At 38.3% G+C, this 19,615-nt stretch overlaps 1 protein-coding gene across 3 annotated transcripts in view; it reads left to right on the top strand.

The window, feature by feature from the left end:
- The window catches only part of ATP10A (ATPase phospholipid transporting 10A (putative)), a 115,073-nt gene that overhangs the window by 75,731 nt on the left and 19,727 nt on the right, over positions 1-19,615 (top strand). For all 3 annotated transcript variants that reach the window (XR_011696993.1, XM_071547715.1, XM_071547707.1), the window contains exons 8-13: positions 8,045-8,262; positions 9,769-9,963; positions 11,365-11,923; positions 16,676-16,779; positions 16,948-17,074; positions 19,245-19,429. Coding sequence is in view for 2 of the 3 variants with exons in the window: in XM_071547715.1 (XP_071403816.1) it covers positions 8,045-8,262; positions 9,769-9,963; positions 11,365-11,923; positions 16,676-16,779; positions 16,948-17,074; positions 19,245-19,429 (1,388 nt within the window). In the remaining variant the exon portion in view is untranslated. The remainder of the gene's footprint in view (positions 1-8,044; positions 8,263-9,768; positions 9,964-11,364; positions 11,924-16,675; positions 16,780-16,947; positions 17,075-19,244; positions 19,430-19,615) is intronic.

Below are 19,615 nucleotides of genomic sequence, written 5' to 3'. Positions count from 1 at the left end.
GTTGAAGATTTCTTGAATTAGAAAATTGTAAAATCTTTCACTTAGCAAGTGATCTAAGGCTGCCATATATACAAGAAATCTAAGTAAAAATGCCTCTGTCTTATCTATTTCAAAGATGATCTTCTGTCTTTCTTCACTTATATGAGTATTCTTTTCAAGAATACTGGGTTGTTACTTGGAATCAAACTGTGAGCAGTACTTTAGATGAAGAAATTATTTTAAAATTATTGCACATGGGTCATAGCTTCAAAAGCTGAAGATAACAGGTCATTTTCTACTGAAAAAATAGATAGCTCTGGATGGAAATATCCTTGGTCTGAGCTCCTTGCCCTTAGCTTGTTACTCTGCTGTGGCTGGGTAGCAGTGCCTGTTACTCGTGTTGCTTGGCTCTGGTCATGATAAGATCCTGTTTTCAGTTATGGATAACTTTACTAAAGTTTTAATTATTTGGTTTAAGTTTTCCATGCCAGATGTTTGCCTCAGGCATAAATTCTGGGAGAGAAATTTTAGTTATGCCAGCACGATTTAACCAGATCCAACAACAAAGCTAAGAGGTAGCACAGTTTTTTTCCCCAGGTAAGATGTTCTGGCAAATTTTCCTCTGAAGTCATTTGGAGACCCTTTATTCTGGGGCTGAGCCATGCACACACACAGAGGGGAACAGTTACTTCTACACTGACAGACTGAGATCTGAAATTTCCTCTCTTTCAAACTTTTATTTTCTCTTGAAGCATTTTTTTCTGCATAATCTAGGACTACTGGATGTCTGTTACTTACTGAACCAACAGATTGTGCATAGCCTTCATAAATTTTCTCTATGCTGCATTATAAGCTTTTATCCCTAAAATTTATTCACAGTGGTGAAAAATTTTCCCATGTTTTATGTTCTACAGGGATTGTTTTTATACTGTATTTATATCGGCATCCCTCTGTTCCTTGCTCTAGTGCTTGTGACTTCCCTTATATGTAGCTTGGTCTTTCCCCTTCTTCTTCTTCCTGTGTGTGCAGTGTGCAATTTTTTAGATTTGCATATGATATGCTGTTAGGTTTTGCATATTTGAGGGGGCATGCCTTTTTCTTGAGTGGTCTTTGAAAATGTGTACCACAAAACCGTATAAATTCTCCATGTGAAAGGTGAGCTGTATGATTATGAGAGAGAGTTCTGTTTTGCATCAGACATGGATGTGTTAATCATGGTTTTCATCACAGAGGCTTATGCGGATCTTATGCAGGGTTGAAACAATCACATTCTTCTAAAATAAAAGCTGAAACCCCAAGCAAGACTTAATATTTTTTTAGGCATGGGAAGCAAGGAGCAGTTTTCATGACTTTGCTGGAGTAAACACTTTCTTCCAGGGTTCTCCATTAGCTGTAAGTTTCTTATGAGGCGGATGGTGCTACGCCCAGCAGAATTGCATTGTTTTAGTCTAGACAAGAGGTGACAAAAACATGAATAATAGAGGGCTATAAATTGCACTAGTGTGGGATGGAATCTCTTGGCCAACTGGAGGTAGTACAAAGTATTAGTCATGGGTACTGCTATGTGAGAGCTTAGTGCTGAAGGGGCATCCAGGAGTGCTTGTGAGGCTATAGGGGAAAGCATGAGCATAGTCAGCAACAGTTCCATGATACAAGCACTATCAAATGTTCATCAGTGTTGAGGTCACAGTATTTTGGTGGTGGATCATGCACTTACTTGGATCAAACTGCGGGAATTTGCGCTGCATGTTTGGGTCCTATGGAGACTATGCTGACAAGAGTGGGATTCTAGTGACCTATTTGTAGATATTTGCATGAAAGAAAATCATCTAGTTACCTTACAGTTACTGGCAAAAATTAAGCATTTTTTGGATGTAATTCATCAGTCTTGTTGTTGTTTATCTGTACTGGTTCTCTAATACATGCCTATTTCTCTGTGGTTTAGAATTCTCAATACAGATGAACAGAATTCCTGCTACGTGTTTGTGTGGCCTGAGTTCTTAAATCTGTTCTATTGTCTCTTCTTGATTTGTAGTGTTAATTCAGGAGCAAGATATGTCATGGGCCACTCCAAGTGGAAGAATGATTGTCCCATTCATAAATGTTGGATATTTATGGAATGCCCATTGGCACTATACTCTGGTTAAATCTCAGAATTACTCTTCCAATTAATACTACCTTCTAACCCAAACAAATGTTGACACAAAAAACCCCAACAAAAACCCAAAAAGCCAAACCAAAACAACAACAAAAACAATCCAAACAAAAAAAAAAACAAACCTAAAAGCCCCCCCCCCCAAAAAAAAACAACAAAGGAGTTTGTTCTGTATATATCAAGTTGTGTGGCCATTCCATTAGCTCTTTTATTCAGACTAGTAGACAGCTTCTAACAGTTCTTGACTCTGGCCATGGCCCAAGTCTATCTGTTAATCCCAAGCTGACTGTGTTCCTGAAAGCCATTACATGATTTAGCTACAACCAGATGGTCTTGGCCTGACATTTGTCCTAGTTGTTTTCCAAATGCTGAATTAATCACGCTCTTGCCTATGGGATGTGATCTCTGGGTTTCTAGTTTTAGCTACCCATTGTATGAAACTGTTGACAAAACACAAGTTGAATCTCCACGAATACAACCACACAAATCTGAAAAAAGGCAATTTTTCATTCTTTGAATACCTCTCCCTTCCTTCCAATGACTGTGAAGAAAACTGTAGACAACATAAGAATGAGAGAAGTTTATGGGAGTGAAGGCAGATGATGAAAACCTCGGTGATTTTCTCTTGCCTAGGGAAGTTTCTTAATCAGTAAATCTGAGAAAGCAGTTTCTTTCTGCTTTACCACTTCGCTTCGTAAAGATTGGCTAGCAACTTACTTTCACAGAAAAGTGCATTATGTTAAAATTATTCTTCTCAGTTTGGGGGGCTGTTTTGTAGTAAAATTTTCATACTCCTTTTGTGTGTAGTCAAGAGAACATGGACTGTATATTCCAGCCATGTTGGAGAATTTGATTTTTTTTTTTAGAGGCATAAAAATAAAAACTTTTCCATAAACGCAGCTGTTGTTTCCAAAGGGACTTATCCACCACCTTTACAGTTTGACAATCTTCAGAAATTAGGATAGTCCGTTTAGGCCTCCTGCAGAAAGATCAAAGCCTTTAGCAGAAGTGGGTGCTACAGGCACTCTGTGGAGCTTGATTTCTCTTTACATTTGTTACTACTTTTTGGAAAATTTTCATTGGTAACTAAGGAGAGCACCAGTATAAGCAGATGTAGAATTCAGTACATTGAGAGTGCCCTATTTTAAATCCTATAAAACACTGAAAAACTCATATTTAGAGGCAAGTAATACTTTCCTCTATGCATATACCTACAAGGACAATTACTCTGAAAAATCACAAGAAAAGAAGGAATTGTCTCCTTTACAAATGGGTTAAAGAGTTCTTACTGATGGACTTAAGGTTATTAAGCCTCTGGGGATGCCAAGAGGCAAGAGGAAGGGAAATCCTGGTGTTTTCTGGTCTCAAGACTTGCCCTTATGGAGAAGTTCTTGAAAAGTAAACTAAGATTATGTTATCACACTTGTACAATTTATAGTATGGTAGCTGCTTGAGTGAATCTTCATGTAGACGGTAGAGTGCACTTCAAACTGAAATAAGCTTGCACTTGTAAAATAATAAGGAAATGCAGTGATGTGAGTAAGTGCTGCACATCTACATTTACTTCATGATAGCTCAGTTAAGAGCATTATTCAACAGTTTGAGGCAGAATGTAATTTCCCCATAGTGAAATAGGGCCCACACACTGACAACTAAGTTATTCGGGTTTAGGGAGGCTGCAGTTTTATTCTGCTTGAAGGGAAGTTCTTTAGAGTTTCCTGATCCTATGTTTTCAGTTAGTGGAACATCTGGCTGTGTGGCAGCAGTTTCTCTGTCAGCCTGCAGAATGGATGCCTTGTCACAGAACACAGGCATAGAAGGTAAAACAGATAAAAGCAGAACCAAAATGAAATTAAAGAAATGGGAGTTTAAAATAAAAGAATATATCTTCAAATACTTAACAACTGTTATAGGAGTTTTGTTTGTAGCTTTGTGCTGTCTTCAGAAAGATGGAAGAGAGTTAATGGAATAAATATTAACTATTGTTTCTTCTTTGTGCCGTAAATATAAAATTACCTAGAGCATAATGAAATTTGACTTTCATGAATTGCATTGCTGAGTTTCCAGAGTTTTGTGTCTTTGCCCTTAATAAGAAACTCTATTAAAAAAAAAGATCAAGGCCATCAACTTTCAGTGCTGAAACTGAAAAGCATCCCACAACAATGTCTTTCAGGTTATCATGTTCACAGGAAAAGGTTCTGAATTGGAGAGGGCTGAGTGGGTGGAGAGAACAGCATGTTACCAGAGAAGCACACTCTGCACAGCTGAAGCGATACGAACCTTAACCGTAGCATAATGATTGAACTGGGTTTCGCTATTTCTTCAAACTTCTTAAATTTTGCTGCTTAATGTGTAAGACAGCACTTGAGAAAATGTTGAAAGGTGCTCAGGCCTGTTATTGTTGTCAAGCTTACCTTGGTGTAAACTGAACTAACACCATTTATATTGAAAGAATTACATTGGACCTGGTTAAATGAGATTCTGGTCTTGTTCCTACTTCCCCTTTTGCTCCTTTTTCTCAGTGGCAGGAACAATTAAATCAATGTGCTACAATGAAAAACTGTATAGAGAGCAAGAGATAGGTGTTATTACACAGACTAAAAAGGACCACGCTATTGGTATAATTCTAGTAAATGGAGTACTGCATTAGGAAAAAGCTTTTGCTATGTTGAATGAACAAAAATATTTTTAGATGTAGTGCAGGAAAGAAGACAGAGCAATGAGGACTCCAGAGACATGGTATGCAAGCAAAACCATGTATTGTACATGAAATGCATTCTCTGCTTAAACATAGTCTTTATACATGGAATAAAATTATACTCAGATCAGGATCTTTGAGGCCTTCTATTTCAAGACGTTTTCAGAACAGAAGCTTAAATTAGGTATAATTATTAGAGAAAATGTATCCTTTTTGTAAAAACCTCTTGTTTGGAAGGGAGTTGGACCAACTGGGTAACACATTTTGCAAAACTGAAGTAATTGCAGCCAGTCCTTTCCCTGTCAAGGAGTATTATCTTTTGTGAGAAGAAGCAGCACAGCATTCTATCTGTTTACCATTCAGATGTCCAGCATCCACAGGGAGAAGATTATCCCTTTGGCAAATCCAAGCTTTTCTTGTGGTTTTCCTCAGAATAGTTGTGTCCGCATGTTGTGCCAGCTCTGCTTGAGACTAGTTTTGCTGCTGAAAACCCTAGTAAAAATGAGGCACAAAAATATTTTTCCTATGATTTATTTAAATCTTAAATGTTGGTAAACTACAGAAAACCTCAGTGGTGTGTCATCCTGCAATGTTTTTTCATCCTGAGGTTTGCATTGCGTAACTAGGAGCTTGCAGAAGACAATGAAGGCAGAGCTTGCACTGTCAGACTGGGCACTGACCTCACACAGGCCTCATTCCAGGATGTGCACTCCATCATACCTCCTCAGATATGCATTCCCTTATACCTCCCCAGTGCAGAGAGGGAGAAAAGCCCTTCTATGTGCTGGTGCATTTTGGTTCTTGAGGCATCATCTTAAAGGAGCACACTGTGATGGCCACATGGCTCCTTTTTTCCTTTCTTCCTTGAACGCCTGGGTTTCCTTTGAAAGGAACCTGTGATGCTGGGGGGAACAGTGAGCAGTCTGGCTCTTATATTGGTCAAGGGCCTGGATAAGGTCTTAGTAAATGCTGCAGATCGCTTTTGGCCCTCAGGGTAGATTGCTTCTGATATAGACAAACCTAGAATCAATTGAATTAAATTCACAGTATAGGGATCTGCATTTCCACTGTCAGGGAAAACGCATGGAGGCTTACAGAGCAGACCAAAGTGGGAATTAGTGGGCAGGAGTGATAGGACACCTTAGGACTGTGCTGGCCCAAAGCACATGCAAGAAGTTGCAGCAGCCTGTGCAGATGACATGAATTTCATTCACTTGCAACTCATTACCATGCAACAGAAAGACCAAGGAGACCAGTGACCTCCCTAATTTTTGGAACTGTCCTCTAGATTCTGTCATATGAGTCAAAGGTCTATGTAGGCACTGAAATGAGAAGGCAGTAGTGCTGTGCTATTCTCTTGGCAGCTGTGTGGCTCAAGGAACAGCTTCCTTTGCAGCAATGGACTTGGGGTTGCTTAACCTCTTTCCCACGATATAACACAGAGAAGCATGTGTCACACCAAATAATGCTAATGAAGGAAACTCCTCAGTCATCCACAATTAGTCTACATCAGCTTCAGGACCTGAGCTTCAGTGTTGTGTTCAAGCTATGCATATATCTTGTGTGTCCTGCAATCTCTCCTCCATGTCTCCAAATGTGCTATGGCCTTTTCTCCCTCTGTGATCTGGAGCAGAGCCAGAATGCAGTGGAAGATGTTGCATTTATGAGCATTCAGTTAGAGCAACAACTGGGGGTACATTCATGGCCAGGACTGAGAAATTTTCCTGTTTCCCGTATTTCAGACAAAGCCTAGCATATTTCAAATGGAGTTGAAAAAAACTGTGATGTACCATACTGTACTGATAGAGCTATCACTATGCACTGTGTGTGGTCTGGTTTCAACTCCTTTAGTTCCTGTCTGACAGCTAAAACATGTTTGGAAATTGTAGCACATGATGAGGGTGGGTTTTTCTTTGATCATGAAGCTAGCTATGTTAAAAGTGATCCTGTGCCAAACTCACTCTATGTCATGCAAGTTTTTTCTCAGGAAGTATTTTGAAAGAATTTTTTTCTTTTATTTTGTTAAATGCCTGAATAATTAACTTATATGCTAGTGATTTATCATTTCTTATTAGGAAAATATAATTTGTTACACCAGAAAGCCAAAACAAGGCTGAGCCACAAGTATGTTACTTGTACTGTGTATCTAAATAGTGTGGATTACATTGAGAGTATAATGAAAAGCCTTTCAATGAATACATAATGAAGGAGTAAATAGATACTTGTTAGAATGGCATTTTTCTGCCAAATGAATAACCCAGATTATTAAATGCCCATGGTCTTTAGGAATGAAAAAATATGTCCTCTATCAGTTCAACCTAAACAGAGCTTGTCATTAGAGGGACAGGATTCCATAGATGTTTCACACCTCTTCTTTAAGTTTTCTTTTTGGTATCTGTATATCAAACTGCCAGGATTTGTTTCTAACACTAATTGTTTTATTTGGATTCCTGACTGAGGAAGTATTCTGCTCACTGCAGCAAATTGTGTTAGAAAAAAGTGTTGCACAGGTGAGGGTACCCTTGTTTTTGTACTACAAGCTGCATTGGCCTGCCTATTATGCAGAGAGGAAGGGACAGACTCCTGGGTAGTTTTAACACTAGGCTAGGAGTCAAGAATCTGGGTTCATGTCTTCACTCTGCAGCACATGGCCTTGACCTTGAGCAAGGCTTTTACACTGTCTGTTCCTCATCTCTGTATATAAAATAAAGGCAGTCATGCTCTGTAGGTGTGTCGTTGCAAGGGCATTTCAAATGTCAGCTAACTGGTACTTGGTAGATGTGGCATTTTTGCTGGAAAATACTTTCTGTGAAATTTCTGTGTTCTGTTGGACAGAAAAATTTTCTATATTGTTTATTTTCTACTCAGACTGCAAGTGAAGACCAAATTATTTGGTTGATTTCATCAGGCAGAGCTGTGGAATAGTCTTTAGGAATGCAGTGAATTACTGCCAAGTCTAACAGCCTTTCGGAGAGACTGCACTTGTAAGGGAGGCAGTGTATTGTGTTACATTTCTAATTATATTATCAGTATCCTCCATTAGATACTACCATTCAATTAAGACTACACTTTGTTATCTCCTGTTAATGGAATAATTCATTATTACTGTGAAAGCACAGTATAATAGTAAAACCGGATCACTTGAACAAAGTCATCGTGTCCCTCTCCCTCTTTCTAATCCACATTTGTCCCTCTTTTTTTTTTGATGATAGCCAAACGCTTAGCAATGTATCAAGAACCTGATTCAGAGGAAGATGAGACAGCCCCAAAAGGAGGAACTCTATCCCATCGGGATAGTATCTGCAGCCATCAGAGTATCAAAGTAATACACAGAAGCCAGAGCACCAAAACCCACCGGCGCACAGGTAGCAGAGCTGAAGCCAAAAGAGCAAGCATACTCTCAAAGCACACTGCATTCAGTAGCCCAATGGTAAGTCATGAGACCTAAATGCACAGTATCCTGAATCTTTTAATGGAACTATGCCCTGAGGAAAAAAAAGGTAAAGAAATCTCTAGAACATTGTGTATCTCTCATAGACTTCAACTTGATGTTTTTCGTTCTGTAGTCACAGCTGTTTGCACAACAACAATCAAATGTTGGCATAGATCTTATCAAATACCTTTTCTGTGGGAACAAACTAAAGGTAAAGACCATCTGAAACCTTTGGTTTTAGTTATACCTTGATTTTGGGAAGAAAATTTATGCCTTCCTTTTATCCACAGAAGCTGAGAGTAGCATAAGTTTAGAGGTCAAGGGTTCTAATTGTTCTTCATATGCCTCCATTTTCTTTTGTCAGAGCATTTGAAAACTAACAAGGGCCGGGGTGGACACCATGTGTTCCAATTCTAGGACATTGTTGGCATACACCTTAACATAATTTTTAGTGTGTTTCAGTGGTTATCAGTCAATTGCATGTGTTGTATTTCAAAAAGTAAAAATCTTTACATTTCAAAATGTTGGTGAGTTGATGTCCTTACTACTTTATTTTGTTTATTTTATACTATTGTAATTCTGTGGAATTTTTAAATTAACTGAACGATAATAAGAGAGGAGAAAAGACAAGTCTTGTTTATCTAGGGGTTTTGCATTGTTGCACTGTTGACACAAATTCACGCTTAAAGCAAATTGCAAATAGACAAAGAAAGATGCTGTTTGCACTGCTGGAACTTCTTCATTTCAGTCAAGAGTAAGCTCTTTTGATAAAATTCCAAGCTGCACTTTTTACACATGGGGTTTTATGGTTGCTCATATTCATCTGCTGCTGAGCATCAGGAGATAAAATTGTACTGAGAAAAGAGGGTTAGATCAGTTATCTTTTAATCTTTTGTATCCTTGCCTCTGCCTGTGTTAAGAAATACTGGTTTGCTCTGACAAGAAATATATTAAATAAGTGGAAAATACTGATGAAATAAAGTTGAAAGTGCTCTGTGTTTCAGTGTGAAAAACCCACATGAATTAACATCAGACGTGTGGACAGTGGTTGTTCTTTAACAACTGAAGATCGTTTTGTTGTGTTGTACTGGTGTAAGGTCGAGCTTTAAATGTCGTTGCTGTCTATTTTGTCCACACTTTTGGTCTCAGTAGTATACCATTCTTTAGTAATAGATAATAAATGTCTTGAATTAGACAGGAGAGAGGGAGGAAAATTAGTATGTAACTCTTCTCCTATCCACTACCTCCAAAACAGATAAACATTGCTGCTATAATTATCTGTAGTGGAAAGTTGGTAACACATTACTCACACATCCATTTCTTCCAGTAGGCTCATTGTTAACTGTTCATTGTCTAGAATGGGTGTTCTCTCCACCTCCACACTGTGGTGTAAGACCACCACAAAACTCTTGATACTGACACTGCTTTGGATGCTTTAATTGCTTGCTGCTACTTTGGAAATTTGCAGAATCACAAATACTAATCACTGCTGTTTATTACTAGGAGAAGGACATCACACCTGACCCAAGATTGTTAGAAAAGGTGAACGAGTGTGCAAAGCATCTGGAGGCCATGAGGAGCCATGAACAACTATTATCACATCTGAGTCCAGAACTTTGTGACATTTTTGACTTCTTTATAGCTTTGACTATATGTAATACAGTTGTGGTTACTGCACCAAATCAGCCCCGACAAAAGGTAGGCTAAAAAACAGGAAAAGAGAGTTTAAACTTCTTTGCCTTGATACTAATTTATATTGTAAGCTAGGGAAATGAAAACCTCCTGTTCTCGTGATGAACAACTGCAACTAGTTGTGAGATGACACGTAGAACCAGTATGTGACTGAGTGGGTTTAGTAAAGCATTAACTGATTAGAATATGTCAGCTATTTCTTTTACCTCCATGGTAAGATGTACTTTTATGAACAATTTCAAGGTACTTCTGAAACACCCCTGATTTTTTGTACTGTAATCATTTAATAAGTGTAGATATGTAAGTATGTATGGAAACTAATCTGTAAATATGCAAGACTTACCGGAAAAGGATATAAGCTGTCAGTGAGTATTTTGTATGTATGGATCAAATTAAGAAAAGACTGAGACATTTTAGAAATATTTAAAAAGAGAATATACTTGAAAAGCATTACTTAAAACTTTCAAATTATGTAAAAGATGCATCTTAAGCTCATTATGAGAAATAATGATCATTACTGCTTAAATTGGCCTGAACCAGTATCACTGATGAATGAAAATTTCAAGAATGCAATCCCAAAATAATCTGTTGGACAGAACTGTAATGGAATATAATGTTAAAACTCACTAGCAGCTGGAATTTCCATTCTGGAGAAAATCCTGCAATTTGCTTCTGTTCCAGATTGGAATAAAAAGTGAACTAGTCTGCAAAATTATGTGGTTTTGTGCCAAGGAAACATTTGGAGAATGCTCAATTCTGCTGTTTCAGGAATGCTACACTGTTATACAATAATATGATGAATATTACTATGAATATGCTATTACTGTAAATACAGTAAATAATTATGTAAACTGAGATGTATGATAAAACTGAAGCAAAATGCTTCATGCTGAAAGGTAAGACAGGGGAAATTACTTAACATGACTGTTGATAATGTTGTCACACTGGCATATTCTCATAAAACTTTGCTGATACAACACTTCTTGATAGGAAAATCTTGCATGAACTTTTTTTTAATACCTTCACTGAATATGCACAAAGAATGACGGTGTTTCATACTAATGGTATCTTTTAGTATGCACTGCTGATGGTGGTACTGCAACATTGATAGACTATCCATTAGTCATAGCTGAGGAGGTGGAAGAAGAAAAAATGGTTTTAATACAAGCATATGTGCTTTCACACACAGATACAATTCTGAAGTTCTAGGAAGTTGATGGTTTTTTGGGGGAGTTGAGTCAGTTTTATCCATTTACCTTCTCAAAATACAAATGCCATTACTTTTTGTTCTCAAAGAAATTTAGTCAGAGATGCTTAGACTAAATATCCATGTCAGAATTCTTGTACAGCTTTTCTCTGGGGTTTGTTCATTGTTGGTTTGTGGTTTTGTTTTTTTTACTTCTCAAGGTGAGAGACCGATTTGAACTAAAATCTCCAGTGAAAACCATTGAAGACTTCATACGAAGATTCACTCCAAGTCGTTTGACCTCTGGATCTAACAGCAGTTCATCTAGTCTAGCCACAAGCAAATCAGTGCACAGATTTGGTTTAAGTGTGCTTTCATCTCCATCTACGGATAGCACTTTATTAAAACTGGAAGAGAAGCTGGCATACTCTGCGCAGATGAATAACAATGGCTACAGCTCCCAGCAAGGCAGGACACCTGTGGGGAGCACACCGGAGGAAGGAGAACTCCGTTATGAAGCAGAGAGTCCAGATGAAGCTGCTCTTGTCTATGCAGCAAGGGCATATAACTGTTCTCTGGTTGGAAGGCTGTCTGACCAGGTATCAGTGGAGCTACCTCACCTGGGAACCTTAAGCTTTGAAGTATTACATACCTTGGGCTTTGATTCCATCAGGAAGAGGATGTCAGTAGTGGTCAGGCATCCTCTCACAGATGAAATTAATGTTTACACTAAAGGAGCAGATTCAGTTATTATGGATCTTCTTCTACCCTGCTCTTCAGGTACACCTCTTACTTACCTTTGGTTTGGGGGGAGGCCATTCTATTTAATTGCTGAAGATCTCATTGTATCTTATTGCCTTCTCTAGCAAGTAGACCTGCCTACTTTTGGTGTTAATGTAGTGAATGGTAGAATGGCAACCATCTCTATTTTTTTATAATATTCTGTTATTATGGCAAATTTTCTGTAACACATTGGGGGGTCTTTACCTCATAAGAATGAATGAAAATAATTTCTGTAGAAGATCTTCTACTAGCGAACTATTTTGAAGGAATTTCTTGAAACTTTGCCAAAGCATTTTACATTTCATTGGGAAAACCTGACTGGCTGTGCTTTGACAGTAAAGTATTTCATATGAAACCCAAGAACTTCCTATTGTAGCTTCCCCCTGTTTCATTTGTAAATCTTTACATTCTTTTGCTGCATTGTGTTAAATAAATAAGCACATTTATACAGGTTTGACTCTGCTGCTAAAGGACAATGTGAATCAATCAGCCATCAAAACAGAAAAAATGTTGCAAAAGAAGGAGCGATGCTCTTCAGACAAGAAATCTTGGCCTCAAATGCATAGCTGACTAGCAGGGAATAGACATGTATATGTGAACATGGAAATTTCCTAAAGCATGGAGAATTCTGCAGCACACAGATGTCATGTGAAACAGGGACCACTTTGAATAGCTACAAGATGTAATCAATTGGATTCTAGAAGAACCCTCTAAGCTTTCGGAAATTATAGGAGACACACAGGTTTCAGTTTGCATGAATCAGTTTGCATGTAATATACTGTATGTTCAATCCTGAATTTCATCCAGTGTTTAAAGATTACTCTGGTATGAATCAACAGAGCCCAAAAGTGCTAGAGGTACTTCCCATGTTTCACTAATGCATTGACTTTGTGGTTACTTTGACATCAGTTGGAATAAACAATTGTGAAAGGCTTATACTGTGCAATTTTAATTTAATGAAATACAGACAAATTTTGGCATTAGTTTTCTGTTTACAGCCATATTAATCAAAACTGAGCCAAAAAAAAATATTAAGAACAACTTGTCCTTAACTAACAACAAAGTATTCATGAATAATTTTCTAGTAAAGATCTGATATCGCAGAAGGTACATAGAGCATCTGTGGAAACTTGTTTCTCTTGAAAGCACTAATATAGAATTTGTAGCACCGAGAATTTCTAATTATATACTTAGAAAATAATGTTTGGAAATGAGTTCTCAGAATGAGAACTGAATGTTAAAAATAAAAGAAGAAAGTATCTTATGCCAAATGTTAAATATTTTGTCACCATGTAACAGACTGTGTTTGAAGCTGCAGTGTCCATTTGCAGCAGATTTGATGGATCAAGGAATTTTCAGGGAAATTTCAGGCAGGTCTGGGACTAACTTGGGTAAAAACAATAAAGCCCGTTAGACAATCAAACAACAGCGACATTATCAAAGGTGGTGTATGTCAGGGAAGGGGAAGCAGAATTCCTGAAGGCCAGTATGGGAATGAGCAATTTCTGTAGCTGGGCAAATACAGATTCTACCCTGATTACAGGCAATCAGATTGAAGGTGGCTTTGAAAGTGTCTGGGGTTTGTGGGGTATTTGTTTTGGTTTGGGTGGATTTGTTTTTGTTTTTTAGCCCAAATGGAATTGTGAGTTTTGGTATAGTTTGCTTTTGCAAGCAATGTAATGTGCAGCCACTAGAACATGTTTAGTAGTTCCCCTTGTTTACTAGTCTTCTTAAACCACTGCTGGCTTGAGTAATTCTGTATGTTTCAGCAGATCTGCCTGAAAAACATTTGACATTTCTCTTGAGCAGCTTTCATTCCTGAAACTGAATTTGCAGTCTCTGCCTGCAGTATCCTAATGTCAGTGGATGTTGTCAATTCCCTCAGGAATGACACCTTTTTCCTTTTACAAGGAGGTCTTTCCCAGCTAAAGGGAGCCTCAGAAGATTTATGCTGGGGCTATTACCTATATTGTAGGATGTGTCACCAGTTTCATCCTGTTCTCTGGTGACAGTGAAACATGAGTGTGAGAGGAGATGTAATGCTCTGTTAATTCAGGCAGTTACTGTTTCAAGGAAATGACCAATAAATGAATCAACCTGACAATCCCACAGCTTGCTCTTAGCTCTCTTAGTGCTTCAGGGACATGTGAACTCCACACCAGTCAAGCCTGGGAATTCAGGCTGTGGATTACTTGTGCCCTTAGGCTGAAGGACAAGAGCAACACTGTAATCTCCCAGCTCAAACACCGCATGACATGACTGGGTCCTGTCAGACACAAAGGTCCCTGTTTAGGAGGAAGAGTACTTTAAGATATGATATGATGAGCAGCCCAAAATCAGAAGCAGAAGGGTTATGGTTTAGCTTCATTTGTGTCTTGTAGGAAAGTGTAAATCACCATGAGTTTCAAAACTTAGAATGTTTATGGATTGACTCCATTATCTCTTCCTGTATGTCTAGTTAAGACTGTGGAACCTGATGTATTCTGATAGCATACAGATATTTCCAAAAGCCTTGAAATGATTCCCAAGAGTGTATTGTTTTTGCTTTATCTCAGCAGTCACTGTGTTCATAAATAAGAAAGTTACTGTTTGAGTCAATACCCAGCTCGCCCAGGAACTGTGAACATAAGTCATTGAGAAAACAATGACTGAGCTGGCTTTCTGCAGCTTGAGATTATGGAAGGAAATGAAGCAAGCAGAAGGCCAATAGCTCTCCATCATTCTTCTGGAGAAGACTTACTTGCTGGTTTTCACTCTCATAAAGCAGGTGATCACACTATTCAGCACAGACACTGCATCCCAGATAAAAAAAATCTCCACAACTGGGTTTTCTTTGCAAGAAATTCTTTCCCCTAACTTCTAGCTTCTGAGCACAAGACAAATCTCAGTGTAGGGCTAATGAGGCATATGAAGGGGGTTTAACTGTCGTTGGTATGCTAGTGTAGGAGGGAGATGCAGTCTTCCAGACTGGAATTGAGAAGTCACACAGAAAATGGTGTGCACATCTGTACTTGAGAATTCCTGTCTTTGTTCATTGAAATAGGCATAAGCATTTAACATTATGATCAATACATGCATTAGCACCCATGGTATTCAAACAGATCTGACAATTCACACCATGTAGCTTTAAAGGGAGAGAAACAACTTTTGATGTGCTTAAGCACCTATTGAAGTTTGCATGATTTGGAATCAGTTAGCCATGGAAATAGCCACTCCCATAGTACAACTTCATGTGGAATATTCAAAAAATATGGCATTTTCTCTAAATATTAATGTATCACAATAAATTAGGAAGAATGCTCGCCTGCTTTATTGTTCTAAGATTAAAAAAGATGACTCACTAATACCAGTAGCCTCAAAGAAGGTTTGCTGCAATGCATCTCCCAGAAAAAAAAATTCTTATATTGTACAGCAAGGTCACATGTGCCAAAAAGATTATCATACACAAATAGAAAAGAAGGTAAATGAAACTGTGTTAGGCTGCTCGTTCCATATATGCTTATTTCCATTTTCTGTGCCAGCTGAATCTATCTGTGAGCTGTTCTAACAGCTTCTGAAGGAAGCTGATGGTGTGTGTTGGAGCTGCAAGCTATTGTGTAAGGAAGGGTTTTTAAATTGCAAATAATACTCATAGTAATGTTCTTCTGGAGTAGTATATCTGTATTGTCCCTTTGAGAAAATCAGCAGTAGTAGCATAGGTAGCATTACTAGAAAGAATATTCCTATCCATATTCACCACATGGCATTAATCAGAGATGGAACTGAAATGAAGGTATGCAGGAAAAACCACAATCTTCACAGAGTCCCTTAGGAACAGCTGGGTATGTATACTCCCATCTTTATTGACCTGGAGAGGACAGGACAGTTTTTAATGGTGAGAAAATAGCTATACATAGGAAAAATGTTCTGATACATAGTTGAGATAAATGGAACAAACCCCAGAATACTGGCATTCCAAGCTTCCCAGTCCCTTCTTTCTACGAAATCAATACTTGCATGTGTTTGTGCTGGAACACATTGAACCAAACCCAGCTAAACAGAGAAAAACAGATGCTCAGTCCTAGTTTTGAGTCTTTAGGCATGGTTTTAAGTGAAGAGTAAAGCTAAGTGGAAGTTGTGCTGATGCATCCAAGGTAGAAGCTTATCTGTAAGGTCTCTGAGTGTAAATTCTCTTCTAAATGAAATCACAGTCATACCCAGAACTTACTGCATTGATTCAGGCTGATAGGTAGTATCAGTGCAACACTAACAGACAGAAGAGCCTTTGTGCATATAAATATACCAAACGGAGCACTGTTTCCAGTTCTTTAGAGATAGTAACCTTGTTGGAAAACTAAGTGCCATTTTTAAGTGTCTTTTTTCTGCACATGATAAGCTGTGGAAAAGCATTTGCTAGTAGTGTATTTGAAATCATACTTCTATTTCTGATGTTATTGTTTTCTGTGAACATTATGATTTCTTCAAATATTCAGGCCGAAGAAATGCTTAAGGAGTAAGAAAAAGAAGGTCTTTCTCACATACATTCACAGTGACTTCTTTGAAGAGGGAAGACAGAAAAGATGGAACAAAAAGATTAGTTTCTGTTAAATCGAATGTTCTACTTGAGTTTCCCAGGAAACATCAACAGCTCTCTAAAAGTATCAGTTATAAAGTACTGGTACAATGAGTACTATATACACATTTTTATTCTGAGATCATTCAGCTGCAGTTATTTTTCAATCAGTAATTTATTTTTTTATTCTTATCTAGATGACCCACGGGGCAAACATCAAAAAAAAATCCGAAGCAAAACCCAGAATTACCTGAATCTGTACGCTGTAGATGGGCTGCGGACTCTCTGTATTGCAAAAAGAGTAAGTAAATGAAGCCTTATAGTTTGCTTTTAAGGAGAGTCTTGACAAAGATTCCTGAAGGCATTTATTAATTTATTGTTCATGATTCATGACTTCTTTTTCATTTTATTCAGTAAAGTATGAATGCCTCTGCATCACGTTGACTTGCCCTCACATACTCTTTAATAGGTTCTCAGCAAAGAAGAGTATGCCTGTTGGTTAAAAACTCATTTAGAAGCAGAATCCTCTATTGAAAATCGCGAAGAACTTCTGTTTCAGTCAGCACTGCGGATAGAGAAGAATCTGCATCTGCTAGGTAATGAAATGAGAGCTGGACATGAAATTAAAATGTGATAAAAGTTCTGAAAGCTTGGCTATGAAATCCATTCTTTCCCTTAAATTGTTTCTGACAGTACAGAAATTGGCTTCTTTGGGGCTTTATCATGTCTGTCATGTGCAGAACCACAAAGGGGATATAATTAACATAAGAGACATACCCTGTTTTCCTTGTTCCTGCCATAATTTTCTCACTAGTGAAATGAATGGAGTAATACCAGGGATGAATTTGACATCCTATCATAAGTGGGAACTGCTGCTCTAAACAAGAGGAGGACTTGGCCCAAACTGTCTACAGAATTTCATTAGCTTAGTGCCACTTCAGCATATCAGAGACTTCCATGACTCCAGGGGCACCAGAGACATGCATAAAGCAAAGCTCATAAACTGTATTTGTGAGAGGCATCAACTCTCATATGCATCAGGTTCAGCACATGCACTCAGAATCTGTGTATTCTGTGGCAAAGATTTGCAGTTAAAATCGGTTTATGTAAAAAGTACTGCAAGAACTAAGTCACACTGTTCTGAGTTGAGATGCTGAAAGATTCTAAAATGTATGTATATTCACTATTACTCCATGCATCCAGCTACTTTCTCTGATGAAGAAACTGGGGAACTGAGATAGCCATAACACTGTTGGAGAAAACAACCTTCACTAATTGCCTACATTCCTTTCTCTGGGAGACAGATCCACCTCACCCAACTTTTGATGTATCTACTGCAGATCTCTAAGGCTCGACAAATAGCCAAGGGAGAGAAAAAAAAAAGGTGCAGTTCAATTGGTCTGTCTTAGCTATCTGCTTTAGGATTAGATGAATCATGCCTCCAAGTGTCTGGTTCTCTCCTCTTACTTAAAGGGCAACATGAGTTGCCTAATTTGGACCACAGTCATCAAAAAGATCCCACCATGGTTGTACCGGTTGGCTCTGACTGCACTGTGGAGTAGGGTCAAAAAAAAAAAGTGAAATTGAGCTGCCACACAAATAAGTGAGCTCCAGCCGGTAGTAACCTACCAGCTCAGTCATTCCACAAGAATCTCATACTGTGGTTTGTATCTTGCAGTGATCAGTTGTGGTTAGGTTGTGGGAATAAAAAGTGAGTCTGGAAAAGGAATGTATTTTCCTTCTTTTTGTTAATAATAGCTTCCCCGCCATTGCCCTAAGAATGTGTTTTCACGTAAACAACTGGTGCCAAGACTTCAGGTGGACTTATATTGTTAATTGGTTTTGTTTCAAGGAACAGCCACAGGAATAATTAATAGCTGAGAAAAGTTTATTTAGTTTTTCCTGTTATTCCAGGTAACTTGCAGGTAAGGTGCATGTCTGTCACCTTCTCATTCTCCTGCAGTCAGGCTTGCATTTCCTTACACTGAAGTCTCTCTGACACTCAGTGGAGCACCGACGTATCAGCAGTGATACTGAGCTTGGTCCTCAGCGGCTTTTTGCTGCTTTTCACATATATGAAAATTTTGTCTCTGTCAGTTGATTCATTTAAGTGTAAAAAAGATACCCAGTCAGTTATAAACAGGGGAAAAATACAGTGAAAACATGAAAAAGGCACATTTTGCTTTCACATCATGGCCAACAGATTTCTTGATTTATTCTCTGCTATATCTCATTTGGCCACCAGTATCTTTCTGCAGAGAGCAGCAACAAGACAGGAAGTTGTTTGTCTGTAGCGTAAGGTGCTGCTGCCAAGCTGCAGTTTTGCTGTCATTCCCCTTCAAAAGGGAGATATCTCTAGTGACCAGCCTCTCCTTGCTGAGAAAAGGGTCTGCATGACCCTTAAGAATGGAAATGATGTCTGAGAACCAATACCTTCTCTAGCAACATTCAGAAGAAACGATGAAGATAAGAGAGCGTAGAGACAATAAGCCTTGTGAACCTCTGGGACTAGAAGTGGCATCAGGTTGCTTTTCAAGATTTGATGCAAGGGTTTACCCCTGCTACTTTCCTCTCCTCTTTCTCAATACTTCCAAAAAGCTGCCCAAATCTTGCAACCGTTGGTAGTTTAGCTGTTTCCTAATAAAAATGACTGCTAGTTGTTTTGTTACTTTCCTTTTTTTCAAATTCAAGCTTAAAATTTCAGAGGAACTAGGGAACCCCAAGTGTTCATTTTATATAGAGTATTTTGCTTGTTTATGTGCTTAGGTGCAACTGGCATTGAAGACCGTTTACAGGATGGTGTTCCAGAAACCATTGCGAACTTGCGCAAGGCTGGGTTGCAGATTTGGGTTCTTACTGGAGACAAGCAAGAAACAGCTGTTAATATTGCATATGCCTGCAAGCTACTAGATCATGATGAAGAAATCATCACTTTGAATGCTGAATCACCAGTAAGCAGATCCAATATACAAGTTTACAAGTGAACTAGTTTGGGTTTATTTTCAAATTGTACAATTAAAAGTTTGATGGCTTTTTTTCCTTTCCCTCTTTTTTTTTCCCTTCTTTTCCTGCTTCGTCCATAATTTCCAGGTAGGACATGTCTTTGAATACTTTTCAGTAAATACTGCTTCTAAAAT

The sequence above is a fragment of the Pithys albifrons genome, chromosome 1 (assembly GCF_047495875.1).
Source record: "Pithys albifrons albifrons isolate INPA30051 chromosome 1, PitAlb_v1, whole genome shotgun sequence".
In the NCBI taxonomy this organism is placed as follows: domain Eukaryota; kingdom Metazoa; phylum Chordata; class Aves; order Passeriformes; family Thamnophilidae; genus Pithys; species Pithys albifrons.
The sequence above is the reverse complement of the archived record's forward strand: the minus strand, read 5'-3'. Positions and strand labels throughout refer to the sequence as shown.